Raw genomic sequence first — 16,386 nt, 5'->3', positions numbered from 1 at the left:
TGCGTATCTTTTCCTAGACTTTTCTTCTGAATATAAATATGCAAGAAAGTAATATTTCGTCATTCGTGAAATAACACGAGTTTTTTGTTTCAGAAGTTTCAAGATGTTCTTTTTTCCGAATCGGAGAAATGGCCTGAACAGAAAGTTATTTTATGTTAATTTGTATGTTTACTTCGCCAACCCTGATGCCAAGTTTTCCCAGAGCTGTCAGTGCTTTGACAACAGCACATAATATTTTTCTCGTTCCACTTCAGGTGCATATTGTTACATGTTTTAAGCGAAAATTGTGATCTCTTTAGTGTAGAACGTAATGGTAGGTTTATTTCAGGATCTGCTACTCACTAGCAAGAATAATTTACAGTTGCAACATACACTTTTGCCGTACCGAACCGTACGTATATGGCACTCCAAACCCTCGATTCGTCCGGTTCTATGACGTCATCAGTTGATATGTGGAAATGTCGTGCAAACAGTGAAGCAAATCGTAGCAAAAGTGTTATCAAAGCTAATAGCCACCGACCTCGGTTCTACTTGCAGCTGCAGTTTATGCTTCTGTTCAGCCGACAAGGCAAACTTAGGCTACAGAAATGGTACGTCGCACACTCGGATAAAGTGAAGAAGAAGATCACTCGCGAACTGATCACAACAATCCTCTCCCGAAAGCCGAAAATGTGTTCCTTCTTGGAGTGGAAAGACTGCACCATCGTTTACAAAAGGTAAAACATTCGCACAAGATTGGAGAACCGCGTCCATAAGCGAACCACTAAATGGAACCGTAAATTATTTCCACACCATAGATATGCCAGCTTGTACTTTTGTTGCGCTATCGAACAAAACGATAATGAGCTGTTAACACTGGAAGTAATACACAGATACGTGGAACTGTTGGACAAGTACTTCGGTAGTGTAAGTATACGATGCACAATTCTGGGCAGTTCACATTGGACCAAACTATATGTTCTCTATCGGTTATCGGACCACCTTTTTAGGTCTGTGAGCTGGACATCATTTTCAACTTCGAGAAGGCCTATTTCATACTGGACGAGCTGCTGGTGGGAGGTGAAATACAGGAAACGTCCAAAAAGAATGTCCTCAAGGCAATAGCGGCTCAAGATGTGCTACAAGAGGTCAGTACACCCGATGATTCTTACGATATATAAGCTCACAGTAAGCGAGAAACCCTTAAACGAGGTCATCAAATCGAGAAGCTACTGCAAAACCACTGACACAAACCGAACCGATGCCTTAACTTTGTTTTAGAAAAAAAAATATTACAATTTCATCCAACTACACGCTATATCGGCTCGCTCCTACCATCGCTCATCGCTCATGGTACGCAATGTGTAACTACGTTGCTGCCGTTGCGTTAAATACGCTTTACGTTTATTGCATCTGCTATTCCTGCCGACTCATGCCATTTCTTTAAAATATTCATCCCACATAAGTGTGTCGGTTAGGTTGAGCAGCGTTTACTTGTTAAAGTTATTGTTGATCTGCGTGCTTTTAGTTAGTATTGTCCTTGTGTTTGTTATTGTTTAGTATCATTATTTTTCTAAATCAATTTTATAGCATAATTAGTAGGATGACTTATGTTTGCGTTTATGTTGTGTTCGAAAACATTTCACAACCAAATTATCTTTCTTGCCTGAAGCCAAAAATTGCCCAATTTTGTTTTGTTTGTTTTATTGTCATGTTTATTTTTGTATTGACTTTATTTACTTGAATATTCCTTAATTTTGTTGGAGTCTATTAGCTTGCCGTGATGGATAGGGTGTACACAAAGACACTCTCACATACTTTTGTAATAGGGTTGGTGTAATGTTAGTATATGCGGATAGATCACTCAATATTATACCAACCGATTTAAAATATAAGAACTTTTTAATGTCTATATAGTGAACCCTCCCCCGTTTATGGAAGGCATGAAAAGTGTAGTGATTACATTAAATTAAGCGTTAGCGTTAAGTATATCCACAATAACAGCATCCAAATATTTAACATCTGTTAGATCGTACTGGAATGTGCTCTGTTAACTGTAAAACTGCAGAAAAGAAAATCCTCTTACATTCTTACTGTCTTAGTCCGTCCGTTTATCTCGTATGCTAGTGTCGTAGTGTCTTGCCTCATGTCGTTGGTCTAGAAAAGATCACAAAAAACAGAAAAACAGCATGTAAGCGAATGCATTACTAATACCGTTATTGGGTGGGTAGCTTAGTCTCTGTTCGTAGTTACTTTAGTTTGGCTAGAAAACTTGTCCGTCCTCTCTTTTTCTCCCTATATGTGTGTACTGTTTTACTGTCCTTTTTATCAAGATCAATATTTGAAATATGAATTTATTTGTTATATTTACAAAATTAGTTCACTGAAATTTTATTTCTACACTTTATAAAGTTTGTTATTGTTTATCAAAAAACGAAGAAACATGCATGAACTCTTTCGATTGTGCCATGGATCACTTGTAAATTTAAATTGAAAAAAATAACATCTGATTCAAATCATAAAACACGATAATCTGGATTATCTAACTGCTTGATTGCAAACACTTTCAGTCAGTGTGTTTCAGCTTTTGACGCTTTCTAATACAATTTTAAGCACAATTGTGGTACTGTGTTAAAAAACAATACGTCTTCATTCTTTAGCTCTTTATCCTTCAATTCTTTCTCTTTTCTCTCTTTTTCTCTTTTTTCTTTCACGATTTTATTCTACGAATTTGTACTGTTTTGTTATAAAAATGCAAATTGGAAACTGTTGTGAACGATAACTGCAACACCGCACCCCTACCTACATGGCATAATGTGACTGGTTTGAAAATACAAAACACGACGCAATTGATCGACGTTGATGGTTGATATCGTAAATGCCGTCATAAAATTTATAGGATTTAAACGAAACCCTTAACTGATAATTTGGCCTCATTCTCCACTGTAGGTAGTATTGATCTAGAATATTTCTTTCCCATACGGTTCATTCCTGTGAATGATGCTTCAAGGCTACCGTAGTTGTATTTAAGCTGCTTTCTATTTTGCATCCATTTTATGAACGTATTCTTTTTCGCTAGAATGCATCAATTTGGTGCTTTACGCTTAAGCATAACAAAGCCTCGTTTGTACGTTAGTATATTTTTTGAAATTCTTCACAAACACATTCACGCATTTTTTCTCTCTCTATTTCAATGCGTCCAAATGTGGTTGCAAATTGTTTCTATTTATCCATATTTTCGTGTTTCTTTTTTCTTCTTGCGTTTCCTTCCCGCACACCAACGAACCTGATCGATGCAGCAAAAGGAACTGGAATGCTAATGTGCGAATGAATGAAAACCTAGCATAAGCAAACATTAATGCTGTACAAGCTACTTTTGCTTAAACGTTCCAATTACTACTCTGCTATTGCATTATGCTTTAATGGTTCAACTCAAGCAGGAAAATAGATTTTCTTTCTACTGAAAATCAAGCAATAGTGTGGCTTATAATTGTGGCTCCGTGCTTCTGTTTTTGGCTCTCTTAACAGAAGGCAATACAGTAAAACAATCGACAGAACCGGGCTAAAACAAAGGCGCGCGCATCTTCACGCTCATCAATGCTGTAAATATGCAATGGTTAGGATTGTTTCAAATGTGCGTTTCTCAACATGTTATATACATTTAAATCTTTTCTTCTTGTTACTGTTAAATCATTCTTAATCTTTCATATCGTCTTTTGATCATGTTTGGTCGTTCTGCTTTGTTTTTAGGACAGTTTTTTATGGTTCAATTTTAACTTTTATCGATCCGCTCCTTCGAACTCTAGTGCATACCGCAAAGAAGATGCAATAGACAAACAAAAAGTTGCATTGCTTTTGTACAAAATACGACTGAGAAAACGGGATATGTGGTCTCAGGTGCTTGGATGCAGCGCATCATTACATTATGATTCTACCATTATACATTATCATCCTTGAATGGAACCACCCTCTATCCCTTAAGTTGTTTGGTTTGGCCACTTCATGACATTATTTTCACACCACTAAACTCACGAAACTTCTGTTACAGGTCTTAGATGATGAAGATTATTTCCTATTGTACTAAATTCAAACCCGCCTACCGTCTTTTGCTGTCTTCCCGATCGTACCATACGTGTTTGCCGAACAAGACACTACCACGCAAAACATAAACTAAGACACTTTCTTCATATCTCGATCTTGTCTTGTTTGCAAGTGAGAGGATTTCTTTTTCGAGTTTTCGTGCTTAAGTTCGTTCCCGAAAACGATCGCACAGAAGAGTCTGGCAATGGTTTATATATCATGCATTCAATAGCATTAGTAACATTGAACGAAATCTTAAAAAAAACATATAAAAAGGGTAAAATAGCAAATTTATTTGTTAAACTAAATTCATTTTCCCATATTAACTTTTTCGCCAAATAGTGATAGAATTGACAAAAAATATATTACGATAATTTCGTTAGGAAATCATAATTGCTGCATTCGCCATCACAGAATCAGTTACAGAAACATAATAAAATACGAAACAATTGAAGGATATAACATCGAATACAATACAAACTAAAAAAACAAAAACAACCCCATACGACATACATTAAACACATGTAACAAAACTTTACTCTTTACGTAGGATATGTTCCAAAAGAAAAGTACCCAAAATATACACCCAACACACAACTTTCTATCTTTTTTATTGTTTACCTTTCCATTTTCTTCTTCTCCTGTTCCTGTTGCGCTGATTCTCTGTACATTACACTAAAAATCTTTTCCACACTTTCGCAAAATGGAGATGTTTCCTTTTTTCCTCTGCTCTTCGCTGTTGTTGACAAAAAATGTCCCGTTCATTTTTCTATGCAGATTTTGATCGTTTTTCTGAATGTATTTTTATCAATACTTGTTGTAGTTGTGTTTAATTTTATGTTGAAAAAATAAGAAGAAATTTTGATTATACTCATAAGCCGCATTAGCCTCTGGAAGCATTTTTTAAATTAATATATTGATTTTGCATGATTAAAACTAATTATGATCGTTTTGAAAATGTATTTTTATGCTAATGTAGATATATGATTGGAAATGCATGTGTTTTTAGTTCTTTTTTTGTTGGAATAAATTGTGTACAAACAAAAACCTCTCGCTACACAAGACACAACGGTCCAAAGGTTTGGATGTTCTTCCTATTTTTCTGTGTATATATAAAAGCTTAACAAACTTTCAATTATCAACCCTCGTTAGATATGCATGTAATATGTAGCATGTATCGGTACCGATACTAAACCACTTAGCTGTATTCCTCGACCCGACCCAAATTCGGCAATGGCACACACAGACACATAAATTGGATGCTGGTTCTTTCCAACACACACATCGAACCGCTCGTTACAATGGCTTATGGAATCAGCAAAAGAAGCATAAAACAGCACTGAAGATGGCGGCAGCGCTTGTACCTCTTCGCTATGTAAATATAATGCAAAACTTGAGGGACAACCGCATATAACGCAGTAGTAACTATTGTACACTTATATTATTATCATCCACAATTACATTTTACTTTACTGGTCCTTACAGTGTTTCTTTTAGTTGTAAATGGGTATAATTAATTTCCCACGATAAAAGTAGAAAACTTTCCATATCTAAAAGCTACCAAATTTCCATCCTAACTATCAAACGAAACAAAAACAAAAAAAACAGACCAACAACAGCTCCCTTGTATATTGTATTTTCCCTTTTGTCCAGGATGAAGCGGCGGACGGTGCCTTAAGAGATATTGGACTGCTCTGAACAAATGCCTTGATCCAGCGATACATCCCCATTCTTGTTTCTCTTCTATCATTCTTCCTTATTCCATTATACAGTCTAGGGTTTTTAGTTGGTCAAACGACCCGCGACTGTGTACTTGTACAAGCCAGTAATAATAGATTAATAAAACAAAAAAAACAGTACTAGGTGGTAGAAAATCCCATCGGTTACAACGCGTGTTTGCGTTCTCTTGGTGTTTTTTGGCGGGTATTTTTTGTTTTTTAATTAAGAAGTGCATGCAACGTTCCGATGTTAAGAATTCCTTAAACACCTTGGATACAATAAACATTTAAGCTTTTACCCTTACCGATAGCTCTCTATACAAAGCGACACAATAGAAAAATATTAAGCTGTTTTATTCAACAACAATTTGGTAATCGCTAATTAATTATAGGTGGATTGACGTGTACATTGTTTTATATTCCCACATTTGATGATTTTATTATTTATCCAGCAGTTTACAATATCTCTCTGCAAAATCCTTCATCGTATGTATTTATATATTTTATAACAAAACTAATCGTAGCATACGTACAAACAGTTTTTAAGCACAGTCGTATTCCATTTGATCCCAAAATTAGCATGGTTAGTGGATTTATCAAGCACTCAATTTGGAAATAGCAAATGCACCAAGCTTATGCGGCTGATTTGAAACAATTATTATTTTCTCTATTTTTTTATTAAACAATGTATTTTTATTTTATTTTACTGAAACCCTCCAAACGAACCCCTAGGATGCGTCAATAGTTTAAGAAGTTAAACAACGTGTTTGTTCTATTGCAATGTTTGCCATGCGAGTACAGTGTAACAATTGTGCTGGCGTTATTTCCGAAATTAAAACACACGTATACACATTACTTGATCGTCGACGATACTTCATTTGTCGTTGTTTGTTTTGCATAATTTTAATATTCCATTCACTCACCAATAACATACAATTGTTGTCGTAAGGCGAAGAAAAAAAAAACATTCACATCCCCCTTGTTAGCGCGAATGTTATGTCTAATTTCCTCTTAAAACATCCTTCGAGTTCCGCTCTAATCGCAACCTTCTCTCGGTACAAAGCAAAACGAAACCAAAGTCAACCACCTTCCCTACCCGACAAGGTACGTAGCGCCTGTGTAATGTGTTTGTTTTGTATGTTGTGTTGTGTGTCTTTGATCGTGTCCCATGTGCATGTTTTAATGTTTTATGTTTTTTTTTCTTCCTTTAATAATGTGTTGTGTTACTTCTTAATAATGTGTGTTGCTGAACTCGATCTTTGCAACACGCCTCATTGTCACTTACTAAAGCAGATCCATATGCATACTAACATGCATTTGTGCTCAACTGCTTAGTTCTACTAAAAAATTAGAACAATCGAAAGCAGATTAAAACAGCTTAACCATAGCACTGTAATGGTACATATGCTTTTTATTTTCAAAAACAATGTTCACCTAAAATTCACTTTAACTTTGTTTTGCTTTTATTTTACTTAGTCTCTTAGTGACTGATGTTTGGTACCATTTAGTACAACTATAGCACTTCTAGCACAGGACTTTGGAACAGTTTTGGTTCTATTTGTCGTTAGTTTTTCATTTGCATTTCAAACTAACGTTCACATGTAAACTGTTTTCCTTCTGTCACGTTCCGTTATTGCCTTAATTTTTTTTCTCATGTTAACCAACTAACGTTACCGCCATTCGTTTGCTCTCGTTTTTACAAATGTTTATTCTATTACATTGCTTTTCGCTCTCTTTCCGTACTCGATTTAAAGCTATTGACGCGTAACGAAATGAATCTTTCGTTAGAGCAAGTAACAGAAAACAAACAAACAGAAACTTAAAGTAAAATAGGTGGAAAACGCAGTAGAACTTTTACAATTGGGCAACTGTTTACCAATAACGTTCGAATTTTGGCCGAGGACATTAATTCATTCGTATCTTCTTCGTAGGACGAAACGCCACAAGGATTCTTCGAGGATCATGGGCTCGGATAGACGGCGGCCGGTGTCGGTGGAACGAGACGTATCCTTTCGCTGGCCAAAGCTCGCAACGAATTATGATTTACGTAATAGTATTGTTTGGCAACATTGTACCTCCTACTCGGACTACAGTAGTGCTTCTTTCAATTTTAGCGAATTTATGAAATTTAATGCTCGGCTATTACATTTCCTTTGTCCGTACTCGGTAATGGAAATATTTTTTTTATCGTCGACAAAATCCGACGACACTTCTTCTCAACATATCATTTTTTATTTAAAGTAAACGAAGGTGTTTCGAAGTTAAACGTACGTTCCATTTCGTCCAATGCCAGCGTCATCATAAAATGCTTTTTATAAGTCAAATTTCACACGATACGAAACTTTCATCAGACACCATAAATATGCTGCGCGCTACCCAAATGAGCTTTCTCGAGATGCAACTGAGTTGAAGAAGGATGCAGACGATGGAGTAGCTGCCGATTCGAGTAGCTGCCCTATTTCATCCTGTACTTAAGAGATGTGTAAGATAATTCGTCAACATTTCCATCGGCATTCATTATCCTCGCAGTGGGCTGGGATAATATGCAAAGAGAAAGAGAGAGAGAGGGAGAGAGAGAGCAGGTGGAAGTGTTCGTTCCCAGGTTCCCATTACCATTGTCGTCACAATGTATGTAGCCGGTCCGTCATAGTTTATTGTGTTGTGCTCAGTTTTATCATTGGAACTGGGCAGAAAGGCGCATCAAGCCTACAGATAAACGTAATATCACGCATTAATGATGGCGATCGAAGATAAACGACCTACATTACACACGTAGCATTTATATAGTGTAGACATATTCGTCGTTGATAAAGATGTTAGTTTAACGTAATAGTGAGATCTTATTCCTGATATACTTATCAATACAAGAACATGCGATTTCTAATAAAATTAGAAGCTAGTATAGAAAGTAAATCCAGACCTATCTGCTTATTGCTTTGTAGTGCGTGTATTGAGAACATGAGCGATGGCTGTACACATTCGCAAACGATTAGTCTTGAAATATCACATATTTTGACGAAGGAAGCAAACCCGAGCGGCAATATCAGCACTTTTTACAGGCGAGAGGTATGTAGAAGTACGAAAACCTTGGGGAAATGGATGTGACCCCATCGCTATATGCTTAGTACTAGTTGCGTTTGCGAACAACTTATGAAATTTTCAAGTTTTTTGATTTTTTTTATTTTTTTCTTATTTTTTATGCTTTCTTCTATTTAAAGCGTTATTTGAGTGAAAAGAAACTCATTCCAACCAATTCGCATCAAAATAAATCAATTTTTAAAATTTTGCTAAATTTCCCAAAAAAAACCAAGGCTAACCCCTTAAGAAATTTTCAAGATTTTTGATTTTTTTTTATTTTTTTCTTATTTTTTATGCTTTCTTCTATTTAAAGCGTTATTTGAGTGAAAAGAAACGTATTGCAACCAATTCGCATCAAAATAAATCAATTTTTAAAATTTTGCTAAATTTCCCAAAAAAAACCAAGGCTAACCCCTTAAGAAATTTTCAAGATTTTTGAATTGGTTTTATTTTTTTCTTATTTTTTATGCTTTCTTTTATTGAAAGCGTTATTTGAGTGAAAAGAAACTCATTCCAACCAATTCGCATCAATATAAATCAATTTTTAAAATTTTGCTAAATTTCCCCAAAAAAAACCAAGGCTAACCCCTTAGGAAATTTTCAAGTTTTTTGATTTTTTTTATTTTTTTCTTATTTTTTATGCTTTCTTCTATTTAAAGCGTTATTTGAGTGAAAAGAAACTCATTCCAACCAATTCGCATCAAAATAAATCAATTTTTAAAATTTTGCTAAATTTCCCCAAAAAAAACCAAGGCTAACCCCTTAGGAAATTTTCGGGTTTTCAGACGTTTTTTATTTTTTTCTTATTTTTTATGCTTTCTTCTATTTAAAGCGTTATTTGGGTGAAAAGAAACTCATTCCAACCAATTCGCATCAAAATAAATCAATTTTTAAAATTTTGCTAAATTTCCCAAAAAAAACCAAGGCTAACCCCTTAAGAAATTTTCAAGTTTTTTGATTTTTTTTATTTTTTTCTTATTTTTTATGCTTTCTTCTATTTAAAGCGTTATTTGAGTGAAAAGAAACTCATTCCAACCAATTCGCATCAAAATAAATCAATTTTTAAAATTTTGCTAAATTTCCCCAAAAAAAACCAAGGCTAACCCCTTAGGAAATTTTCGGGTTTTCAGACGTTTTTTATTTTTTTCTTATTTTTTATGCTTTCTTCTATTTAAAGCATTATTTGAGTGAAAAGAAACTTATTCCAACCAATTCGCATCAAAATAAATCAATTTTTAAAATTTTGCTAAATTTCCCCAAAAAAAACCAAGGCTAACCCCTTAGGAAATTTTCGGGTTTTCAGACGTTTTTTATTTTTTTCTTATTTTTTATGCTTTCTTCTATTTAAAGCATTATTTGAGTGAAAAGAAACTTATTCCAACCAATTCGCATCAAAATAAATCAATTTTTAAAATTTTGCTAAATTTCCCAAAAAAAACCAAGGCTAACCCCTTAGGAAATTTTCGGGTTTTCAGATTTTTTTTATTTTTTTCTTATTTTTTATGCTTTCTTCTATTTAAAGCATTATTTGAGCGAAAAGAAACTTATTCCAACCAATTCGCATCAAAATAAATCAATTTTTAAAATTTTGCTAAATTTCCCAAAAAACCAAGGCTAACCCCTTAAGAAATTTTCAAGTTTTTTGATTTTTTATATTTTTTTTTTTATTTTTTATGCTTTCTTCTATTTAAAGCTTTATTTGAGTGAAAAGAAACTCATTCCAACCAATTCGCATCAAAATAAATCAATTTTTAAAATTTTGCTAAATTTCCCAAAAAAACCAAGGCTAACCCCTTAGGAAATTTTCGGGTTTTCAGATTTTTTTTTATTTTTTTCTTATTTTTTATGCTTTCTTCTATTTAAAGCATTATTTGAGCGAAAAGAAACTTATTCCAACCAATTCGCATCAAAATAAATCAATTTTTAAAATTTTGCTAAATTTCCCAAAAAAAACCAAGGCTAACCCCTTAAGAAATTTTCAAGATTTTTGAATTGTTTTTATTTTTTTCTTATTTTTTATGCTTTCTTCTATTTAAAGCATTATTTGAGTGAAAAGAAACTTATTCCAACCAATTCGCATCAAAATAAATCAATTTTTAAAATTTTGCTAAATTTCCCCAAAAAAAACCAAGGCTAACCCCTTAGGAAATTTTCGGGTTTTCAGACGTTTTTTATTTTTTTCTTATTTTTTATGCTTTCTTCTATTTAAAGCATTATTTGAGTGAAAAGAAACTTATTCCAACCAATTCGCATCAAAATAAATCAATTTTTAAAATTTTGCTAAATTTCCCCAAAAAAAACCAAGGCTAACCCCTTAGGAAATTTTCGGGTTTTCAGACGTTTTTTATTTTTTTCTTATTTTTTATGCTTTCTTCTATTTAAAGCATTATTTGAGTGAAAAGAAACTTATTCCAACCAATTCGCATCAAAATAAATCAATTTTTAAAATTTTGCTAAATTTCCCCAAAAAAAACCAAGGCTAACCCCTTAGGAAATTTTCGGGTTTTCAGACGTTTTTTATTTTTTTCTTATTTTTTATGCTTTCTTCTATTTAAAGCATTATTTGAGTGAAAAGAAACTTATTCCAACCAATTCGCATCAAAATAAATCAATTTTTAAAATTTTGCTAAATTTCCCAAAAAAAAAACCAAGGCTAACCCCTTAGGAAATTTTCGGGTTTTCAGACGTTTTTTATTTTTTTCTTATTTTTTATGCTTTCTTCTATTTAAAGCATTATTTGAGTGAAAAGAAACTTATTCCAACCAATTCGCATCAAAATAAATCAATTTTTAAAATTTTGCTAAATTTCCCCAAAAAAAACCAAGGCTAACCCCTTAGGAAATTTTCGGGTTTTCAAATGTTTTTTTATTTTTTTCATATTTTTTATGCTTTCTTCTATTTAAAGCGTTATTTGAGTGAAAAGAAACTCATTCCAACCAATTCGCATCAAAATAAATCAATTTTTAAAATTTTGCTAAATTTCCCAAAAAAAACCAAGGCTAACCCCTTAGGAAATTTTCGGGTTTTCAGATTTTTTTTATTTTTTTCTTATTTTTTATGCTTTCTTCTATTTAAAGCATTATTTGAGCGAAAAGAAACTTATTCCAACCAATTCGCATCAAAATAAATCAATTTTTAAAATTTTGCTAAATTTCCCAAAAAAAACCAAGGCTAACCCCTTAGGAAATTTTCGGGTTTTCAGATGTTTTTTATTTTTTTCTTATTTTTTATGCTTTCTTCTATTTAAAGCATTATTTGAGTGAACAGAAACTTATTCCAACCAATTCGCATCAAAATAAATCAATTTTTAAAATTTTGCTAAATTTCCCAAAAAAAACCAAGGCTAACCCCTTAGGAAATTTTCGGGTTTTCAGATGTTTTTTATTTTTTTCTTATTTTTTATGCTTTCTTCTATTTAAAGCATTATTCGAGTGAAAAGAAACTTATTGCAACCAATTCGCATCAAAATAAATCAATTTTTAAAATTTTGCTAAATTTCCCCAAAAAAAACCAAGGCTAACCCCTTAGGAAATTTTCGGGTTTTCAAATGTTTTTTTATTTTTTTCTTATTTTTTATGCTTTCTTTTATTGAAAGCGTTATTTGAGTGAAAAGAAACTCATTCCAACCAATTCGCATAAAAATAAATCAATTTTTAAAATTTTGCTAAATTTCCCCAAAAAAAACCAAGGCTAACCCCTTAGGAAATTTTCGGGTTTTCAGACGTTTTTTATTTTTTTCTTATTTTTTATGCTTTCTTCTATTTAAAGCATTATTTGAGTGAAAAGAAACTTATTCAAACCAATTCGCATCAAAATAAATCAATTTTTAAAATTTTGCTAAATTTCCCCAAAAAAAACCAAGGCTAACCCCTTAGGAAATTTTCGGGTTTTCAGACGTTTTTTATTTTTTTCTTATTTTTTATGCTTTCTTCTATTTAAAGCATTATTTGAGTGAAAAGAAACTTATTGCAACCAATTCGCATCAAAATAAATCAATTTTTAAAATTTTGCTAAATTTCCCCAAAAAAACCAAGGCTAACCCCTTAAGAAATTTTCAAGATTTTTGAATTTTTTATTTTTTTCTTTTTTTTATGCTTTCTTCTATTTAAAGCGTTATTTGAGTGAAAAGAAACTCATTACAACCAATTCGCATAAAAATAAATCAATTTTTAAAATTTTGCTAAATTTCCCAAAAAAAACCAAGGCTAACCCCTTAAGAAATTTTCAAGTTTTTTGATTTTTTTTTATTTTTTTCATATTTTTTATGCTTTCTTCTATTTAAAGCGTTATTTGAGTGAAAAGAAACTCATTCCAACCAATTCGCATCAAAATAAATCAATTTTTAAAATTTTGCTAAATTTCCCAAAAAAAACCAAGGCTAACCCCTTAGGAAATTTTCGGGTTTTCAGATTTTTTTTATTTTTTTTCTTATTTTTTATGCTTTCTTCTATTTAAAGCATTATTTGAGTGAAAAGAAACGTATTGCAACCAATTCGCATCAAAATAAATCAATTTTTAAAATTTTGCTAAATTTCCACAAAAAAACCAAGGCTAACCCCTTAGGAAATTTTCGGGTTTTCAGACGTTTTTTATTTTTTTCTTATTTTTTATGCTTTCTTCTATTTAAAGCATTATTTGAGTGAAAAGAAACGTATTGCAACCAATTCGCATCAAAATAAATCAATTTTTAAAATTTTGCTAAATTTCCCCAAAAAAAACCAAGGCTAACCCCTTAGGAAATTTTCGGGTTTTCAGACGTTTTTTATTTTTTTCTTATTTTTTATGCTTTCTTCTATTTAAAGCATTATTTGAGTGAAAAGAAACGTGTTGCAACCAATTTGCATCAAAATAAATCAATTTTTAAAATTTTGCTAATTTTCCCCAAAAAAAACCAAGGCTAACCCCTTAGGAAATTTTCGGGTTTTCAGATGTTTTTTATTTTTTTCTTATTTTTTATGCTTTCTTCTATTTAAAGCATTATTCGAGTGAAAAGAAACTTATTGCAACCAATTCGCATCAAAATAAATCAATTTTAAAATTTTGCTAAATTTCCCCAAAAAAAAACCAAGGCTAACCCCTTAGGAAATTTTGGGGTTTTCAGATTTTTTTTATTTTTTTCTTATTTTTTATGCTTTCTTCTATTTGAAGTATTATTCGAGTGAAAAGAAACTTATTGCAACCAATTCGCATCAAAATAAATCAATTTTTAAAATTTTGCTAAATTTCCCCAAAAAAAACCAAGGCTAACCCCTTAGGAAATTTTCGGGTTTTCAAATGTTTTTTTATTTTTTTCTTATTTTTTATGCTTTCTTCTATTTAAAGCATTATTTGAGTGAAAAGAAACTCATTCCAACCAATTCGCATCAAAATAAATCAATTTTTAAAATTTTGCTAAATTTCCCCAAAAAAAACCAAGGCTAACCCCTTAGGAAATTTTCGGGTTTTCAGATGTTTTTTATTTTTTTCTTATTTTTTATGCTTTCTTCTATTTAAAGCATTATTTGAGTGAAAAGAAACGTATTGCAACCAATTCGCATCAAAATAAATCAATTTTTAAAATTTTGCTAAATTTCCCCAAAAAAAACCAAGGCTAACCCCTTAGGAAATTTTCGGGTTTTCAGAATTTTTTTATTTTTTCTTATTTTTTATGCGTTTTTCTATTTAAAGCATTATTTGGGTGAAAAGAAACGTATTGCAACCAATTCGCATCAAAATAAATCAATTTTTAAAATTTTGCTAAATTTCCCCAAAAAAAACCAAGGCTAACCCCTTAGGAAATTTTCGGGTTTTCAGATGTTTTTTATTTTTTTCTTATTTTTTATGCTTTCTTCTGTTTAAAGCATTATTCGAGTGAAAAGAAACTTATTCCAACCAATTCGCATCAAAATAAATCAATTTTTAAAATTTTGCTAAATTTCCCAAAAAAAAAACCAAGGCTAACCGCTTAGGAAATTTTCGGGTTTTCAGATGTTTTTTATTTTTTTCTTATTTTTTATGCATTCTTCTATTTGAAGCATTATTCGAGTGAAAAGAAACTTATTGCAACCAATTCGCATCAAAATAAATCAATTTTTAAAATTTTGCTAAATTTCCCCAAAAAAAACCAAGGCTAACCCCTTAGGAAATTTTCGGGTTTTCAGACGTTTTTTATTTTTTTCTTATTTTTTATGCTTTCTTCTATTTAAAGCATTATTTGAGTGAAAAGAAACGTATTGCAACCAATTCGCATCAAAATAAATCAATTTTTAAAATTTTGCTAAATTTCCCCAAAAAAACCAAGGCTAACCCCTTAGGAAATTTTCGGGTTTTCAAATGTTTTTTATTTTTTTCTTATTTTTTATGCGTTTTTCTATTTAAAGCATTATTTGTGTGAAAAGAAACGTATTGCAACCAATTCGCATCAAAATAAATCAATTTTTAAAATTTTGCTAAATTTCCCCAAAAAAAACCAAGGCTAACCCCTTAGGAAATTTTCGGGTTTTCAGACGTTTTTTATTTTTTTCTTATTTTTTATGCTTTCTTCTATTTAAAGCATTATTTGAGTGAAAAGAAACGTATTGCAAATAATTCGCATCTAAATAAATCAATTTTTAAAATTTTGCTAAATTTCCCCAAAAAAAACCAAGGCTAACCCCTTAGGAAATTTTCGGGTTTTCAGATTTTTTTTATTTTTTTCTTATTTTTTATGCTTTCTTCTATTTGAAGTATTATTCGAGTGAAAAGAAACTTATTGCAACCAATTCGCATCAAAATAAATCAATTTTTAAAATTTTGCTAAATTTCCCCAAAAAAAACCAAGGCTAACCCCTTAGGAAATTTTCGGGTTTTCAAATGTTTTTTTTATTTTTTTCTTATTTTTTATGCTTTCTTCTATTTAAAGCATTATTTGAGTGAAAAGAAACGTATTGCAACCAATTCGCATCAAAATAAATCAATTTTTAAAATTTTGCTAAATTTCCCCAAAAAAAACCAAGGCTAACCCCTTAGGAAATTTTCGGGTTTTCAGATGTTTTTTATTTTTTTCTTATTTTTTATGCTTTCTTCTATTTAAAGCATTATTTGAGTGAAAAGAAACGTATTGCAACCAATTCGCATCAAAATAAATCAATTTTTAAAATTTTGCTAAATTTCCCCAAAAAAAACCAAGGCTAACCCCTTAGGAAATTTTCGGGTTTTCAGAATTTTTTTATTTTTTCTTATTTTTTATGCGTTTTTCTATTTAAAGCATTATTTGGGTGAAAAGAAACGTATTGCAACCAATTCGCATCAAAATAAATCAATTTTTAAAATTTTGCTAAATTTCCCCAAAAAAAACCAAGGCTAACCCCTTAGGAAATTTTCGGGTTTTCAGAATTATTTTATTTTTTTCTTATTTTTTATGCTTTCTTCTATTTAAAGCATTATTTGAGTGAAAAGCAACGTATTGCAACCAATTCGCATCAAAATAAATCAATTTTTAAAATTTTGCTAAATTTCCCCAAAAAAAAACCAAGGCTAACCCCTTAGGAAATTTTCGGGTTTTCAGATGTTT

General features: G+C 31.5%; 1 protein-coding gene across 6 annotated transcripts; it reads left to right on the top strand.

Annotated features, from left to right (window-relative positions):
- The first annotated feature begins 180 nt into the window (after positions 1-180).
- On the top strand, positions 181-8,690 carry LOC125774812 (AP-1 complex subunit sigma-2). 6 transcript variants are annotated; one of them, XR_007421121.1, is made up of 6 exons: positions 181-313; positions 538-716; positions 798-906; positions 990-1,127; positions 5,713-6,881; positions 7,709-8,690. XR_007421121.1 is itself a non-coding variant. In XM_049445053.1 (5 exons), exons 1-5 carry the CDS (start codon positions 311-313, stop codon positions 7,751-7,753), a joined length of 474 nt encoding a protein of 157 aa, XP_049301010.1. In that variant the 5' UTR covers positions 181-310; the 3' UTR covers positions 7,754-8,690. The 6 variants fall into 6 exon arrangements, 3 of the variants coding, with proteins under 3 accessions (XP_049301010.1, XP_049301011.1, XP_049301012.1); XR_007421122.1 differs by lacking the exon at positions 5,713-6,881 and adding an exon at positions 3,279-3,595; XR_007421123.1 differs by lacking the exon at positions 5,713-6,881 and adding an exon at positions 3,279-3,613.
- Positions 8,691-16,386: the final 7,696 nt, after the last annotated feature.

Source organism: Anopheles funestus, chromosome 2RL (assembly GCF_943734845.2).
Source record: "Anopheles funestus chromosome 2RL, idAnoFuneDA-416_04, whole genome shotgun sequence".
Classification (NCBI taxonomy): Eukaryota; Metazoa; Arthropoda; class Insecta; order Diptera; family Culicidae; genus Anopheles; species Anopheles funestus.
The sequence above is the reverse complement of the archived record's forward strand: the minus strand, read 5'-3'. Positions and strand labels throughout refer to the sequence as shown.